This window comes from Rosa chinensis, chromosome 5 (assembly GCF_002994745.2).
Source record: "Rosa chinensis cultivar Old Blush chromosome 5, RchiOBHm-V2, whole genome shotgun sequence".
NCBI classification, from domain to species: Eukaryota; Viridiplantae; Streptophyta; class Magnoliopsida; order Rosales; family Rosaceae; genus Rosa; species Rosa chinensis.
This window is the reverse complement of record NC_037092.1, coordinates 71,927,467-71,946,571: the sequence shown is the minus strand read 5'-3', so window position 1 is coordinate 71,946,571 and position 19,105 is coordinate 71,927,467. Positions and strand designations below refer to the sequence as shown.

Here is a 19,105-nt window from a genome sequence, read left to right as displayed (position 1 = left end):
CTTTTGCATGTTTGTGTTCTTTGGTGGCCAACTTAAGATATATGCATGTAATTGGAGCTAGATTGAAGTAGTAAAGGCTTTGGACAAAAGTCGAAATCAATTAAGGAGGATTGCAAATAGGTGAACTTATTCATAACTAGGTTGTGCACTTTGGTTGACATCCTTTATTTGTTCTTAATGCGTTGAATGTGTTCTTGATTAGCTAGTTTTCTAGACTGTGATTGCATGTTCAATAGGATTGATTTAGGTGCTTTCGCTTGGATTAATTATTGAAGGAAAGTAAAATATGGGAAATCGTTTGCTTTCTAACGTTTCACATGGTCAACTTCTTTCTCATGACATAAATAATCAACTATAGGAATTGTGATTGGATTTCATTCATATGATTGTGGTTTTGATTTTATTCCTTGCGTTCCACCCTTGTACATGTATTTTACATTTTTATTTTTGTTTCTTTTAATTTTTAATTTTATAATTCTAAAATCCCCCCTATTTGTGTTTACTTGTATATATTTTCATTCTTTGTTTTATTTTTGTAAATAATACTTCTTATTTTATTAATTATTTACTTGTTTATGCAATTACAAGTGTACCCTCAATCCCCGGTTAGAACGATCCCTATTTACCATATACTAACAATGACATTTTCAGGGTTAAATTGCGCGCTTATTTTTAGGCGTATCATCGACCTTCTTCTTCACTTGAACGATCTGTAAATATCGCTCCACTTGCACCACCAATCTTTTCTACTGATCTCGAGAGAATCAATGCATGTATATGAATGAACAATGAAACACTTAGACACGGAACAAGTGTTTCATGGACTCCTATTGAACTCTTTCTAAGAAAACAAGACACACAATAATTCTTGCATCAAAATCCCTACACAATCAACGCTGCTTTTCTGAATATATTGAGAAGAAAATAAATTCTCAACAATTAAGACTTAACCCTAATTGAACTCCTACTAGGATAGATCTTTTAATAAAAGATATCCAATTAAAATAAACAAATCCTAAATCACCTAGGACTTCAAAAGCACGACTTTATCAGTTGAAAAATATCTTTGTAAAATAAAATCTAAAAACCAAAATATACTTTCCAAAATTGGACTCTAAAAAACGTAGGGTTGACTAGGACTGACTCGAGCTGACTCGGGGATTGCAACACATGTTGCAATCCTGTGCTTAGGGCAACTCCAACCTTGGGGTGCCAAACCTATTTTTGGGCCATTTTGAGACTTTGGATCTCCAACCTTGTGTTTTTGGGGGCTCTGGTCCTATAAATATAGGACTTGGACTCATTTGTAGTCTCATATTTGAGACTTTTCCAAGACCAGAACTGATCACTGTGCATGGGGCTCAGCCCACTTGCTGTCTCAGCCCACATGCCGAACCAACGCGCCAGAGGCAGAAATTGAGGGAAACGCGCGCCAAAGTTGCTGGGAAGAGAGAGCACGCGCGGAACCAACGCTGGAGAGAGAAGATCGATTGCTTTTCTGTCTGCAGCTGTGGGCCCCTCGCACGATGCTGTCCCCTGGTGACCGTTGGAACCCCCAACGGTCATGAAATGCACGGTCCAAAAGTTGCCCTGATCAATTTGGACGGTCCGATGTTACCTTTTTTTTTTTTTTTTTACTGTAACAGATCTATTCAAGATCCAATGGCTCAGATTATTTGGAAAAAAGTGATGAACGGCTCTTATTAATTGAAGGGTTATTATTTCCTTTTTGTTCCAAAAACAATAAAAAAAATTACCAAAAAATTGGGGAAAAAAATATACCCGTTGGAACAGTGAATTATAGGAAATTCTATAAATACCTACCCATTCTTTTCTATTTCCTCACACCAAATATCCTCCATTTCCTTCACAATTTTCCATTCATTGTTACATCTTCTTGTTCTTAAATATATCTTCCTTTTATTTTTTTTGTCTTGGAAAAAATGGCTCCAAGAGGGGATTCTTGGAGGCACAATGAAGAAGTTATTCTTTGCCAAGCTTGGATCACTGTTGGGGGTGATGGTTGCGTTGGAAAAGATCAAAAGTCGGACTTATTGTGGAGTCGTGTGGCGGAGGAGTACAATGCTCACAAACCGGCAGGTTGCATGGATAGAACACATTCTAGTTGCCACGCTCGTTGGAAGAAAATAAGTCCGGCATGTATGAAGTGGCGCCAAGCTCTTAACAAGGTCGAACACTTTCAACGAAGAAGCGGTGAAAATATGGAGGACGAGGTAATTATATTGAAATATGTTCAATAATGATTATTGATTTATTTATCATGTAGTTGTTAAAAGTAAAATGTTGTTATATAGTTTATTCATCGATTTATACTAAGCCAATATTTTTTTAATATTTTATTTACTTAATATTATATGTAGCTCATGACTGTTAAATCAACGTACTACGACTCGGAAGGTTGCGATTTTGTGTTTGAGCATTGTTGGCAATACTTGAAAAATACGGAAAAGTTTGGGAAAACACCATCAATGGGAAACACCCACTTTAGTGTTCCTAATCATGTCAACTTGGATGACGATGGAACAACCACTACCGAGGATGAGCTTCCGTCATCAAGAAAGGCACGTCCTCAAGGACAAAAAGCACAGAAGCTAGCTAAGAAAAAAGGCAATAAGCAGGATGCGGATGGCCTACGAGTTCAAATGCAGAAATGTTATGAACAAACCAAACGCGAGTACCAACAAAGGCAAAGACAGTTTGAGGAAGGTCAACTAATTGAGCAACGCGCTGAGGATGCTCGCACGATGCAGGTGGATCCATCAATTTTCACCCCAAGAAAGAGGAGTTATTGGGAGAGGAAGCAACAACAAATAATTGATAAGGAGGCAGAAACTTCAAGCATCCCGGAACAATCTCAAGATCCTACACCCCCTGAAGGAGACAACACAGCCTTGACCACTTATGATCCACTTGGCGAGACATCTTGGATGTAATGAATATTGTTAGTTGCTTTGAATGGTTTGTGTTTTAATTTATGATAATAAAAATTATTTTGTTGAGTAGATCATCTTCGTAAAAAAGCATTGAACTTTTATTTTCATAATAAAGCACACCACACAAATTAAAAGCACACAACACAAAGTAAAAGCATACCACACAACAATACAACCAAAGTAGGCCATGACCACTTATCATGACAACATGGCCACTTATTGAAAGCACAAAAAAAAAAAAAAAAAAGAAGCTCACTGGTGGTTCTGATCAGCTTGTAACTTCATGGTCCATAGGTGATCGACTAGATCATCTTGGAGGTTTTTATTCATCACTGGACATCTAACCTTCCTATAACGACGCAAGAATTGATTTAGTTGTTGCGGATTGCGATCAACATCGGTGTCCATTACTGGTCTCTTATATATCTCTGCTTTCCTTGGTCTGGTTGGGATATCAGGCAGCCAAAAATATATAAAAAAAAAAAAATATTTGGTTTCGAGAAAATAAAATGATCCTAGCGCACGCACGTGTTGATGCAGGTGTGCGTAGCGATGTTTTTGGGCTTGAGAAAAACTAGGCCGCTTCCTCTGTCTTTCAGCAGTGGGCCACAAGGCCTTGTTTTTTTTCTTTGCTTTTCTCTTCTTTTTTTTTCTGGGCGGCAGGCTTGCTTTTTTTAAAAAAAAAAATTTGGGCAGCAAGGCCTGCTTTCTTTTTTTTGGATTGTTGTTGGACCGGGTCCTTTTCTTTGGGCCAGGTCACACCGTTTTTTTCTCTCTCTTCTTTTATGCATCTTCTTCTGGTTTTTTTTTTTCGTCTTCTGACTCTCTTGCTAGAGATCTGCTGCCGGCGTTCAAATGGCTACTGCAGGTGCTAGGCGAGTTGCTGCTACAAGATGGGCTGCTGCAGATCGAGTTACTACTGCAAGGGTGAAGGCGGGGTAGGCTGCGGTGAGACCATGGCTAGGGCGGATTGGTGTTGGGATGGGCTGCTGGGCGCGGGTCTGCAACGAGGTCTGCGGGGGCTGTGGGACGCGTGCTGGAGGCCGGTCTGGCCTGCGAGGACGTGAGCTGGATGCGGTAGGGAGCAGCGCTGTTGCAGGCGTTGGACTGCTGGGGGATGCCTCGTGCAGGTGGGTTGGGGTGGAGGCCCGTGTGGGCTTGCAACAAAAGGAAAAAGCCAAATTTTTTGTTTTTTTTTTTTGTTTAGGGTGGCTGTAAAGAAAAAGTTTTTTTTTCCTAGGGTTTTGTTTCTCTTGCCTATTTGCTCTGAGCGTGCTGATAACGTGTAAAAGTAAAAATAGATTGAAATTGGTCTACTCATTTCATTTCATAGTCCCTTTATATAGGGACAAAATTACAATAGAAATATCAATTACAATGACAACATTAAATGCTGATTGATCCGTAATTGTGTTGATTGATGGTAATCACTGATTCCTTGATTCCCTCTCCGTCAGACGAAGGCACATAATATGTTTTTCCTTTAACACTAAAAAGTCATTTTAGCTAGCCACTTTAGAATCACATCTGCATCAATGCTCTCTATATTAGCTAGTTTTGAATTTATATTATTTTTTAAATGAATATTAAATAGTTTAAATGTATTTATAAATTACATAAAATAACTTAAAATTAATATTTTAAATTATAGAGAGCCTCATCCCGCTCTCTATATTTAGGAGTGAGATAGCTAAAAGTTATAATAGACAGCCACTTAGGAGTCTGGTGCAGCTGCTAAAATAGATAAAAAGCTAAACATGCTCTCTAAAATAGTTAAGAAGCTACAATAGAGAGTCTGCTAAAGATACTCTGATGGGGGCAAATTGTATACTACAATGTCATATGTCATAATCTCAAAGGGGGCAGTGGTCCCCACTCGTCCTGAACTACCTCCGCCCCTAACCGCAACAACATATACCTTAATCAGTACCTATACATATATAGGACAGCAAATCTTGTATTGATTTAACACAAAATATGTAATTGAGAAAATAGCTAGATTCGATTAGTTACATTTGTTCTTCCTCACATTTTTATTTTGTAACTTAGAGTATGACTGTATGAAATTTATAGAATCGTAGCATGGAATGATGTTAAAGCTATTGCTACGGTGATATTTAAGTGCTCTTTGACACATGCATGTCATCGATCAATAGATTAATTGGACGATCAACATGATTCAAGATAGAGCTGTACATTTTAAATATACTAAACGTCAATCCACTATTCATACTGTTCACAACTACTGTTCATAAGGGTGCGCAATGACGGTTTTGCCCTTTCTTTTCCAAAAATTACAGGTTGCCACTGTGAATCTGGGTTAAGACTTAAGAGTGGTCGGTCGTCGTTTTCTTGTTTGTATTTTGATGCTCTAGAAGGGACCGGGTTTGGTTTGGAGACTGTGGTGCTCGAATAGAAAGAAACAAGGGGATTTGGTTTCTACAACACTGAATTTGTGGCTTTGCTGGGTTTGGCGAGAGTGAGGATTGCAGGTCTGGAAGTTTTCTTATGGTATTGTTTTTGTTAGTTTTCGTGTCCTTTGGTGTGTAATTGATATGGGTTTTTACGTTCTAGGGTTTGGTTTATCTTTGGCTTTGGAATTCCAGTTATTGATCAGAAAGGTTGTAAGGTATCGTTTTGATCTTCAGTAATTTTGAAGTTTTGGTTAGAAGGTGGTTCATTTGATTCGATGGATTTGCTTTGTGATTTTTGATGGATTATTCAAGAATTTACTTTGTGATTGTTGATTACATTGATTGGTGTTAATTTTCTAAGAATCTATTGAATTTGGTTGATATAGCGATCATGCAGAGAAGTATCTGAATCAATTGAATACTGAGATAAAATCTCCATTACCTGATCAGACACGTCCATCGTCATATAGTTTATACCAATTGTCTCCCCTGCCTTGCTGAAAACAGCTTTCATATATATATATATATATATATATATATGTATATATATATATAAACGTCTTTGTCCCAAATAATTCAGTCTTGAATGTAATCTCCCTTTTCGCCGGTATCCCTTTTTCTAAAACCCCTCTCTTGAAGTCTTGAGATTCCTTAACTCCAGCCCCACTGAAAATCTCAACGTCTGTCCTCCCTATAATGTTCTGGAAAAAGAAAAGAAGAAACTTAAGGCAGTCTGATCTACTGTGACACTTAAGTCACTCCTCAGATTAGAACTGCAGTGACAAGAAATTACTTGAATAAACATGTGCTGCAAGAAAATGCAATGAATTTGGTAATTCTGATCCATGATCTACGGTATTCTCCATTTAACTTTTGATCAAGAGTATTTGGTTAAAGTGGAAACACGTGGTAGTAGCTTCTAGCATTATGGATGAAACTTGGCTGCATCTGAATTCCTCACTTCTGATCTGATCCCCTGCATATAAGCACTAGCTTTCATTTCTTTCTTAGTTTGCACAAGAGAAAACTGAGAATTGATACGTCACTCCTCATTTTTAGAAATGCAGTTTTAATGAGGGAAATCTGATGAACATCCCGGTTAATAATCAAATATCAATAACTGGTGTTAAGCAAAGTTTTTATCTTCTTGCTTTATAAACCAGAGTTTCTTTGTTGAGGGAACTAGATAAATTGAAAGGTACTGAATTTGGCTATTGATATGTCATATTTATATCTTTGTTGTAGTCGCAAACTATAGGAGGAACTCAAATGTCATTGTTCTAAATTTATTGTTGTCCACTGTATTATAGGCGTTTGTTTTTCTTCTTTAATATTGTGATTGATATTTAGCAATTCATATCTGTAACAGATGCCTCTGTTATTTAATGTTGGAATTGATGTCAAGGATACCCACAATGTTAATTTAGATCAGTTTCCAAGTTGGGTCCAACATATTGCTAAATGGTCAGATTTGATAGTGGATTGTGCTAGATTTTTTTGGTGAAGATTATGGCTATAGTCTTAGCTGTGTAATATACAGTTTCTTTTTCGTTTGGGGATTCATTTGACTGTACTGACTACAATTGGAACAAAGTTTTCTTTTCAACTTCAATTCAGTTCTCTTTTCCTGACTTCATTTTTTGCAAATTTCAATTCTATTTTATATACTTCTTCTGCTTAATGGGCAGCAACATGGTTCGTGAATCGTGAACAATAAAAATCATTAATTAGTCTCTATATTTGCATGGACATGCGCATATGTCCTTTCTTTCTACTTAGACATGCATATCTTCCGTTTTCTTTATTCTCTCTTTTTTTTTTCTTTTTCTTTTGTTGGAAGTTAATTGATGAAAAGACATGATTCATTTCAGAGCCAAGTTCTGATTTTTTTTAATTCTTCAATCCATGGTCTTCATAAGTAGTTTTTGAACTGATAGTACCATACCATTCAGCGTTTTTTGTGCAGGAATTGATCTTTCTATTGATTTTATTTGATTGTGACCTTGGTATTTTGTGGTTTTAGCGTTTAATTGCTTCTGATTAAATCAATACTTTGTGAATAAATTTTGTATTCATTGTTTCAGGTTTGATGCAAAAAATTGTGGCTGTCATTCTTCTGCTGCTGTTCCTCAATCTGTTGTCCCTTCCTGTTTCAATCTTTTGCTTTTATTCAGGTTTGTTTTTCTATCTTTTCAGTTATTCGGGTTGCAATGTATAAATGAAGTAACTATCTGTAACCATTGTTCCTCGAATTGTTATAATTGATTACATTCATCTTTTTCTATTCTTTGTTTGAGAAAGTGAACACCGGTGTTTTTATTCTGCAGATTTGAGGAACAGTTTGTTGTTACGTTGTTTAGCTCCTTCAAATTCAGGTATACATTTTGAAACAGTATTAACTGTTTATACTCTCACTGTGAAATTTATCATGATGTAGTGGAGTTTGATTTCTAATTGCTAAAGTTGTCTCTCTATTTTGTTTATGTCATATGATGTCTGAGGTACAAGTTTGTTTGTGATTAGTCTTTCAAAGACTTTGAAAATTTTTAGGTTTGAAAAATGCAGTTTTTTTATGTACAAAAGTACCTGTTACGAAAATGATTACTCTTCTGCTCTTCACATTTTCGTATAGTGCACTAAGCCGTTTAGTGTATCGGCTCGAGCCTAGCCGGTTGGTGGAAATTATGTTTCCGTCCTTATTTCCTGATATATATACCGATGTCATCTCCTCGACCCTTCCAGACTATTAACTCAGTCACAATCGAGAGATAGAGAGGTTGGGTGTGTTTCTTTGTTTTATGAAGAAAGATTGTTGGCAGCAGGTGTTGACATTTATTTGGCTGCTTTCAAAAGGTCTACGCCCCGTTTTTTTCTTCCCTTTCGGGTTTATTTGTAAATTTCAACAAAAATAATTACCGATCAATTTATCTCAGTCGCATGTAATCATTTGTTTCTTCCGTTGCATACTTCTAGTTCATTAATAAAAAACAATCCCGCAGCAAAGCGCGGCCTAATTCTCTAGTGTACTTTAATGACTACCAACACATATATAGGCAACAAGATCTTGCATTGATTTAATGCAGAGTATGCAGCATCAAAGCGCGGCCTAATTCTCTAGTGTACTTTAATGACTACCAACACATATATAGGCAACAAGATCTTGCATTGATTTAATGCAGAGTATGCAAGTGAGAATATTGAGTCAATTACACATTTATACTTCCTTACTTTTCTTCGTTTTTCTTACTTAGAATACCAAATTTATAGAATTTGAGCAGTTAAAGCGGTTGAGCAAATGAAATGCGGTGCGTCTCTTCCCTACTCTAGCTAGTTAATTAAGTTCACATTTGTAAACTTTCTGCATGTCAAGTTATACATAGTTTTAAATTACTCTGTCATCGCACTATCTAGAATCACACTAATCCAATATAAGACACGTGTGTATAGGTCCGTTCTAGAGAGGACCTCCTTACTTTAAGAATTTGAGGATTTTTGTTATGGGATTATTTTACACTAGTATGTAACCTAATTCAATGATTTCAACCATTGGTCCTTTAGGTTCCTATGCAAGAATGATGTATACAAAAAATAAACCAAATCCATGATCATTTGGTCATTTAAAATTATGTAAACAAATGTAATCCGTTAGATAAAATTAAAACGAACATTGTGCTAATCAAATGGTTAAACATTTTTTTATTTAGCTAATTTTTTATAGGATTCATATGTGTGTAGGTAACTAGAGAATTAAAACACATCCTAAAAATAAAAACATCCTCACTTTTCAAATTTAAGGAGGTCCTCTCTTGATCCTCCATAAATATATAGCCCTTCTAGTGAGGGATCCCATTTTTTAGTCTTTTCTAGGGAAAGGGCATTAGACTAAATTTTCGATCATATTTTGGTATCTTAACCGTTCAGTTTTTAGTTCTAATGTGCAGATCACTTCTGCAAATTTTCAACCAAATTGATTATCGTTAAGGCATTCAAAACGGCGACTTAAGATTATAAGTATGAATGATTCAAGTTTGACAGATTTAGTTCATCTGTTGATTTAATCTAGTTTGATACCTTAACGATCACCGATTTGGCTGAAAATTTGAAGAAATGATCTACACATTAGGACCTAAAAAATGAATGGTTGAGATGCCGAAATGTGATAAAAAAAAAGTTTGTCTAGTGTCCTATCCCTAGAAAAGACCAAAAAAAGAATCTCTTAGTGAAAGGGCCCTCATACACACACACACACACACACACACACACACACAAATCCCATCCAGAGCGAGGCCTCACTCTGAAATTAACGTGTGAGGTTGGAGTTTAGGGTCACTTTCGGTCTCATATCCATATATCGACCCTTCAGTTTCTAGGTACTAACGTATAGATTATCTCTGCAAAATTACAGCTAAATTGATGATATATAAGGTATCTAACTCGCTTAAACCAATGGACGAACTAAATCTGTCCACCCTCAACCGTACTAGCTTTAAGGCAGTTATCAATGCCTTAATGACCATCAATTTGATTGAAATTTTGCAAAGAAGATTTATACATTAGTACCTAAAAACTGAACGGTCAAGATGTGGATATGTGACCGAAAAGTGACCCTAAACTCTAACCTCGCACTTTAATTTCAGAGTGAGGCCCCGCTCTGGATAGAATCTGTGTATATATACATATATATATATATATATATATATATATTTACATGCCATTTCCACCAAAATTATACCATGCATATTCACCGAGATGAGTCCATTACATGGTATTTTTCTTTTAAAAAAAAAAAGGGAAAATGATCATTTACCCGATTTTAGGCTAAAAATTGCCCACTTGCTCCACCAACTGTTTTTTAACCCCATTTACCCAAAACACTCTAAGAGATTATTTCCCCTTTACCCAATTAATTCTTTTTTCTTTTTTTTTGAGACTTTTTTGCCCTCTCCTTCTTTCTCACTTAGAGAGAGAAGTCACCTTCCACCTTGCTGTGCTCCGGTGACCAGTGGCAGGAACGGTCTCCGGCGACGGGACTCCGGCGAACGGTGACAGGATTCCGGCGACCCATGACCGGATTCCGGGAACCGGTAACCGAAATCCGACGACCGATGACTGGAATCCGGAATCGGGCTATTATTGCCCCCCAGTAATCATATTACTGCCCCCCAGTAATCATATTATTGCCTCCTAAAACTCATATTATTGCCGTCCAGTGAATTGTATGAACTCCCAAAACCAAAATGAATACACTACAGGCACAATTGATCAATTTATAATCATATTATTGGTTCCCAATAATCATATTATTGCCCCCCAATACTAAGTCCAATGTCTCTACTGCCTCCCAATAGACCACCAAAAATGCACCTTTTTGTAGGATTCACAGATAATTTGACTTTAATACACAGAAAACAACATGTAACTTATCAAAACACCACACTATAGTGATCCCGGTCCCACGTATCAAAGTCTACTGGGGGCTAATAATGTGTCTACTGCCTCCCAATAATTATATTACTCCCCTCCAATAAACATAATTCCAATCAATACAAGTCAAGTTTACATATCCAATTGACCCAAATAGATAATCACAATGTCTGAAATTGCAAGAAGCTGATTAAGGCTTTATTGCCCCCTAGTGATATGGGCACCCAGAAATTGCTCTGGGCACCCACCGGAGTGTGAGGCCCGTGGAGGAGTTGTCGGGGCGTGGGCAAATCGGGTTGGGATCGGTGTCGGATTGGCGAACGGGCCTTGTGGACTACGTGTGGGTCTGGTGCGAGGCCGGGTTCCTCGATTGACATGGTTGTTCCGGTTGATGAGATCACGGTGGCTGGCTGGAAGGGGAAGATCGAGTTGGTAGTTGGGTTTGGTTTGCTGCCTCGCTGTACTCATCGGTGGAATGGCTTGGAGGTGCAGGTTCGAGGGTTGCCAGGCGATGTCGTATCTGTGGCGGCCTGGATCGCATCGGATCGGACTAATCCGATCTGGACTGGGTTTCACAGATCCAAGCTGGGGATCAAATTGCTTGGAGGAGGCGGCGCTTTTATTTGGCGCAGCGGGGATGGCGGAATGACGGCGTTGCCGGAGTCAGTCTCCGGTGAGAGAAGAATTCGGTGAGGGGGAAGGAGAGAGAGAGAATAAATCGCAGAGGGGAGGGAAGAGAGAGAGAGTCTGTGAGAGAGAGAGAGAGAGAGAGAGAGAGAGAGAGAGAGAGAGAGAGAGAGAGAGAGAGAGAGAGAGAGAGAAATATGAGTGTAATTTATAAATTAAAATGAGGGTAATACTGTCAAATACTGTTGGATTGGGTAAACGAGGTTAAAAAACTCTTGGTGGAGTAAGTGGGCAATTTTTTGCCCAAAATTGGGTAAGTGGTCACAGCCCCAAGAAAAAAAAATTGTTGACAGCAAAGAATTGCATTCTTCTCTTCCTTATCAGATAAAAAGTCATATATATTGTCCACGCCGGCAGTCATGGGCAAGGGCAAGACCCAATCGATCCAAGGAACGTACGTAGGCGCAGCCCCTCAATATGTAACTTAATGGGTGAGCAACAATGAATCGCACACAAATGACATACCAAACCTGGTTCTTAAGCGACCTCAAGATTTGTGTAACATCAATAATTCACAACCGCCGCCTCTCTTATAAGATTTTTCATACTAAACTATTCCAAACCTGGCTCTTTTTTCAAACGTTAATTTGTTTCTTCAGCCTCAAGCACAAATCTTGCTGCCGGCTACGTCTACATATGGAAATCCGTTCTCTCTAAGTCATTATCTTCTTCCTCTTGCCCTGGCCTCCACTCACTTACGTCGAAACTGGTTCAAAAATTTGTGAAAGCTTTATCGGCAAGAAAGCGGCCAGTTTTTCTTTGACATTCACATGAGACGACTATATAATCTCTAACAACACTCATAATTGTCATTCAGAACTGCAAAACATTCTTTGATTCTTGATTCATTCATTCATTTGAGACTACTTACTCTATCTCTAGCTACTAGATTACAATTGTCCAAGATGGTTCGTGGTACTTTTATGATGAACTTGGTATTCATAGCTTTGTATGCTTTCATGGCTATTTCAAATTCTCAAGCGGAAGGAACAAACACGAGTACTTCAGCGATTCTCATAACAGTTGACCAATCGGGCAAAGGTGATTACAAGAAAATACAAGAAGCCATTGATTCAGTGGCGTCCAACAACGCAGAGCTCGTGTTTATTAGGGTTAAGCCCGGAGTATATGAAGAAAAAGTTATGGTTCCGGCGGACAAGCCGTTTATAACAATAAGTGGCACAAAGGCAGCTGACACGGTTATAACATGGAACGATAGTGGGGACATATTCGAGTCTCCAACTTTCTCTGTCCTGGCCTCTGATTTCATAGGGCGTTACCTCACAATTCAGGTATATATGTTCATATTCATTCTCTCATTTTATCAAAAAAATTATGTTCGGTTCTGATTTTTATTCATCGTCATTCAACAGAATACATATGGAGCTGGTGTGAAAGCGGTGGCATTACGGGTGTCTGGAGATAGAGCAGCATTCTATGGGTGCAGAATTTTGTCTCATCAAGACACCCTCCTAGATGATACTGGGAGGCACTACTACAACAACTGTTACATTGAAGGAGATGTAGACTTCATATGTGGAAATGCTGCTTCTTTCTTTGAGAAGTGCCATTTGCATTCTCTTTCGGTAGGAACCGGGGCCATAACGGCCCAAAGGAGAATGTCCCCGGCTGAGGACACCGGGTTCATGTTCTTCGGGTGCAAGATCACCGGTGTCAAAACAGCAGTGTTGGGAAGGCCTTGGGGTACATATTCAAGAGTGGTCTTTGTCTTCACTTACATGACTAGCGCCATACTGCCACAAGGTTGGGACGATTGGGGAAACTCAGCCGACCAATTAAGGTACTTAATTAGTAGATGTACGAAGCCGTAGTAGACAATTTTATTGCTCGATCAAAAAACAGAAACTCATAAAATTTCATTCTAACAAGGATGAATCTAAAAAACTCATCTCTCTTGTTCTTGGTTTTGTAGAACCGTATACTATGGGCAGTATAAATGTTCTGGACGGGGAGCAACTACATCGAAACGAGTAGAATGGGCACGCGACCTTACGAGCGAAGAAGTCGAACCCTTCTTGACTAAGGACATGATTGATGCCAATGCTTGGTTAAGGTCAGCACCAACCAGTTTCAAGAAGAAAGCACTCAGTGCCAATGACACCAAAAATTAAGAATTAAGGAACATATACTTTGATTGACTTTGTTCGTTCTTGTGTAGTTATGTGTATGAGGTACTAATGAATAAACAATCTGTAGAGAGATTAATTTGGAACTCTCACATTGTTCACGCTAAAGAGGGATCAATTTTATATATGCACGAATGCAGTTTGTATGGTAAACCTTCCCTTGAGTCGAGTGTACAAAACAGAAGCCAAAACACGTTAGTTTTTTTTTTTTTGATCAAATAAGAACTTCATTAATAAAAACGAACATTACAATGAGAATGGGAAAAAACTTCAACTGAAACTTTTCCCACTTGAGACGTCACGATGGACGTCTATACCAATGTTTTAAAACGCTGAAGGCGTACCCGAGGCGTTTTCGGGAGAGCCTTGCAGCCTTGAGGCATAAGGCGCATAAGGCGTAAGCCTTGCGACATAAATTTTTGTCGTCATATTAAGAGCAACCACTAGTAGTAGTACTAGAACTCATTGTTGCTGCACTAAACAATTAAACATAACATCCTATCAATTACATAAATAACAATCTGGGCAAGGAATTTGAACAATACCAACCAACATATACAAAGCAATGATACAGAGCAACATATTCAGTCAAGATTTGTACCTTCAAATCTTGTCTGCAAGTCGAACTCCAAATCTGCAAGCACCTCTTCAAGCCTGCCAATCGAACTCCAAGTCTCGAAATCCAAGTCGAACTCCAAATCCAGTTCAGCCAATCATATATTATAATGACAATCATATCAATTAGCACAAGAGACAATAATATAATAACTCGGCCTCAATATAGTAAACCCAGTTCAACCATCTCGATATCTTCCAGCTGCTACTTCAAAAGAGGACCGAGAACAGAGCACGCAAAAAGGCTGCTGGAGAACTGCATTAATTATTCTCCAAGCCTCCAACCTATGGCTGTTAACCTTAACTTCAATTATATTACGACGTATACATGTCCAAATTCTCACAACTTTATATATAGTCATCACCTACAACCCAAACCCGATAGCAGAGCAAGCTAATAGCCCCCTTCAATGAGGGCCTGGGGAAGTCTCTTGAATTTTCAGATTGACGGATTCAATATATATGTTTCATAATCACTATCATATAACCAAACCACTCCATTGTAGGAACCCACAATTCAGAAATATGAGTAGTTTTCTGGTAATCAACGATACCAAGATTGCAGTTTTGATTTGCATACCAGGTCTGCAAAATTAACAATAACCCACAAACAAGATATCTAAAAGATCAAAATCTGCAAAATTGACAATAACCCACAAACTATTGCAACCAAAAGTAAGACATTTACTCAGACCCAGATACATATATGATTTTCTAGATAGGAACAACTCAAACCCAGATAAATATAGACGGGAAATAGGGAGTCATAACTTCAAATTGCCTGTTGCGAATCCAAGTATCCAACTCCAAAACGTTCAAATAGCCTGCTGCGAATCGACCTCCAATTGACTCTGGGTTAGGGATCGAATTGCAAGCTTTTGGAACAGAGAGGGCTGAAATCGGCTCTCCAAAACTCAATTACTCTAGGGTCGCGACCTAGAAACGCTTTAAACCCAATCTGTTTCAAAACGACGTCATTTACCATTCTTTTCTGCGCGTACGCCTTCAGCGCCTTGGAGGACGCCTTTCACGCCTTTAACGCCTTGGAGGACGCCTCACCAGCGTCGTCGCCTAACCACTAAAACACACTCAATTTCAGGCCAGAATTTCGCCTTTTGAGCCTCAGGGGCGCGCTTTTTAATTCATTGGTCTATACTGACACACTGTTGAAGCCAAACTAGGCCCCGACTCCAAAACGCACTAGAGAAAAGACTTAACTAAAAAGACTAAACTGGCACCAGACAAAATGGCAGAAACAACAAAACGTGTTGGGGTAGAGAAACCATAACATTGCACCTCTCGTCAGCCAAGAACACTAACTTCCACCCAGAATCCACCTGGCCAGCCTTTGATCGACCAAGCCAATACTTGTCGTTGCTTCGAACCCGACCAAAAGGATTGCTGGACAGTCAGACCTAGGACTAAAGAAAACCCAACATCGTCACCGTCCTATCATCAGCACCATCAACTCATTAATGCTCCAACACGCAATCGCCTCCGACCCAAAACTAGATAGGAAACGCCTTACTAGAAGGCCATTAATGCTCGTCTATGCCACAGGCAGACTTTTTTGCTCACCCAAAACTAGAACCGGAGTGACCCACTAGAAGGCCAAAGAGAAAGGTTGTCTCTGCCAAACCTTGTAGTACCCTTGAAACAACAGCTAATATCTAAAACCATAGACCCAAACCTAGGTGGCATCTTATTACCAATAAAACGAAACAAAAGTAAAAACCAAGCCCTAAAACACTATTGACAGTAGCCCAAGCACGCAAACTCGACCCAACAACCTCTTACCCCAACTCGGAACACCAAACCTCCAGGCCACCAAAACACGTTAGTTAATTAAATTATTTTCATTTGAATTTATTTTACTCTTTTTAGAAGAAAAAAATATCGTATTGAAAAACTATACAAAACTCACTATCAAACGATTATACTCACCAAAGTCCAGACCTCAAAATAAGGATTAATTATATTTTACCCTTTGAACTATGAGGTCGTTTTCAATTTCATACCCAAGTATAAAATTTTATTATTTGAATACCCGAACTGTGCCCCATTAGACATTTTCATACCAGGAGTAAAATACTTTGTTAAAAAAAGATATTAGTCTATGATGTGGCAGTTAATTGCTGATTCAGCTGTTATCCGATGATGTGGCACTGCCACTTAGATTAAACAGATTGAAAAAAAAAAAAAACAATTCTATCAATAAACCCAAATCTAAACTTGCACACCTCGTCTTACTCCTCACCTAACCCGTTTCCTCTTCTCCTCCTTCACCTAAATATACCCAAATCCATCTTCTGATTTGCCAACGTACATGTTATCTGCAACATGAATACATAGCAACAATTAGCCCTATCCCCAAACACACAAACACAACACAACAACTACAAAGTTAGATTTTAGAAGCAGAAGATGGCCAGACAATAATAACCACCAGTCAGACTCTCTGCTTCTGAGTCTCTGTAATCTGTTTCAATCAAATTGAGTTCACAAACAATGGAGAAGCCCATTACTGCTGTGAGGTCAAAAATCAGATGGATCTCAAGAGCTTGGATGAACAACTAGAGAAGCGCTTCAATAGGGTTTTGACTAGACCAAGAAACCAATTCGACCATCAACAACCTCACCACCGCTGTTGCCGCCGCTGCAACCTTTACTTCCGGCATGACTCTATACCAAAATTCATCTTCCAATTTGAAATTTAAAACCCCAGATCCAAAACTCTTCAACACAGAAAATAATGCACCAAAAAAAGAAATCATGGAGGAGATAATGAGATCATCAGACCAAATCGAATTATGTCTAGATCGAAGCGATGCCGGATCGACTCTGGATCTGGCACTATGCTCGAGTCCATATATAGCCCAACATCTAACCCACAACTCTGCTACCTTTCTTATTGCAGATCATGACAGTGACAATCGTCTTTTTGAAGCCATTGATTATCGGGCAATCGAGCGGCAGAGCTCCAACTTGCAGATGGGCTTGGTGTTGTTCCTTGTCATTGCACTCGAAGTAAACAGTCATTCGAATTGTAAAGTTAGGAATGTTTAGGTGAAGGAGGACTGGAGGAGAAGAGGAACTGGGGTTGGATCATCATGTTGGGTTTGGTGCCTACCCCTCCTTGGTGGAGATATTTTGCATGACATGAATGCATGGTAGTAATTATTTTTATTTTTATTTTATGGTAAAAATGGTAGTAATTATTTATGCATTTAAGGTGACAACTTATGCATGGAAAATTGGTGTATGGTCAAGTGCATGTATTAGGTATAAATGCATGGTCAAGTAGATGCATTGGGAAGAAATGCATAGTTAAATTCATGTTTTGACCTTTTAGTCTTCCTAGAGAGTTAATATGGGAGATGGGCGGTTGATTCATAGATGAGCATTGATGAAGCAAGTCTAGAGACTTCTATCAATGGTATAAATAGATGAAGCTTGTGTGGAGGCAAGTAAGGAGAGCAAAAGAGCAACTCTAAGGGTCTTCGTATATAGAAGCAAAGTGAGTTGTGTTCAAAAGTGTGAATAGCTCTTGGGGTAGAGTGATCTTCTAGGTTGAGAGAGGGTGTACAAGGGGTATCCTATTGGATACAGGGGCTTAGGTTGGGCATAAACTTGAGCGGTGTAATCTTGTACTTGTGTAATTCTCTCATTAGTGAAGGTGAAACTCTCCGAGGATGTAGGCAAGGATATTGACCGAATCTCGTTAAATCTTGTTGTCTTCTTGGCTTGGTTATTTTTTTTTTTTGTTAAATATTGTTTACTCCCTGAACTTTTACTCAAAAAACACTTCAGTCTCTGTCCTTCTAATTTCACACGTTTACTCTTTGTACTCTCAATTTTGGACCAATAGGTCCATTCCGTTACTCTTCGTCCAAATAAATCGCTGACGTGGCAATCCATTTCCCGCTTAAATGTCTATTATACCCTTAGTTCATTTTTTTTTTTTGAAATAATATTTTTTCTTTTTCTTAATTTTTTAATTTTTCTTTTTTCTGTTTGTCTCTTCTTCTTCCAGCTCTCTCTCTCTCTCTCTCTCTTCTTCAACTTCACCAAACCCAATTGCTTTGTATCTGAGATGTGGGATCAGAGCCGTTAATAGTCGAACCCGCCCTCATGATAAACATGTGTTTACCAGTGACCCAGATTTAAAAAAGCAAATTTTCTGAGCAATAAGTCAACTGGAAAAATGGTGGGCGGCCAATTCGATCCAGAATGCTTGGAATTGAAGCACTGGGAGAAAATCACCAAAACCCAATTCAAGGAATGATTAATGGTAGCCATCAGAGACTCTAACTGCTCCGTCTTCCCTCCAATTAATCACGAAAATCTCCACCTCCCAACCTCCCCATCACTATCGTCTTCTTCCTCCTCCTCGTACACGACGGTGAAATCCAGGTCGTCGAAGCCTCCGAAGACCTCAGAGTAGTTGAAGTCGAAGCTGCGCACATCAAAGAACTTCTCATTATCGTCATCGTAGGTGACAATGGGGACCTCGAGCACGAGAATCGAGGAGGGGCGTGAGGCGTGGAAGGCGCCTAAAATCTCGCCGTAGTCGAGGCCCTAGGAGAGGGAAGAGGAGGAGAGGCCGAACTTGGGCCGGCCGCTTGCATCAACACCTTGGGTTTGGGATAGTGCCCGTCGCTTTGGGTTTGGGATTTCGTAGCTTGATTTCAATTCAGGTAGGGATAGTGGAATTGATGCTTGCTTTTGGTTTTGAATGAATTGAAGTTCTGGTTCTGCAGGGGAAGTGGTTTGGCTCTGTCGACCTAGATTCTAAGATTTTGGGGAACAAGGGTATGTTAATTGTATGGTTTTGATGATTTGAGTGATTAATTTTTAGGGGAAT

General features: G+C 38.8%; 2 protein-coding genes across 2 annotated transcripts; both read left to right on the top strand.

Moving 5' to 3' along the window:
• Positions 1-2,207: 2,207 nt before the first annotated feature.
• Positions 2,208-3,038, top strand: LOC121053098. The gene is made up of 2 exons (XM_040519500.1): positions 2,208-2,234; positions 2,382-3,038. The coding sequence occupies exons 1-2, from the start codon at positions 2,223-2,225 to the stop codon at positions 2,952-2,954; spliced, it is 585 nt and encodes a 194-aa protein (XP_040375434.1). The 5' UTR covers positions 2,208-2,222; the 3' UTR covers positions 2,955-3,038.
• Positions 3,039-12,309: 9,271 nt separating this feature from the next.
• LOC112201426 (putative pectinesterase 11) lies at positions 12,310-13,770 on the top strand. The gene is made up of 3 exons (XM_024342300.2): positions 12,310-12,771; positions 12,853-13,280; positions 13,413-13,770. Exons 1-3 carry the CDS (start codon positions 12,385-12,387, stop codon positions 13,609-13,611), a joined length of 1,014 nt encoding a protein of 337 aa, XP_024198068.1. The 5' UTR covers positions 12,310-12,384; the 3' UTR covers positions 13,612-13,770.
• The last annotated feature ends 5,335 nt before the right edge of the window (positions 13,771-19,105 follow it).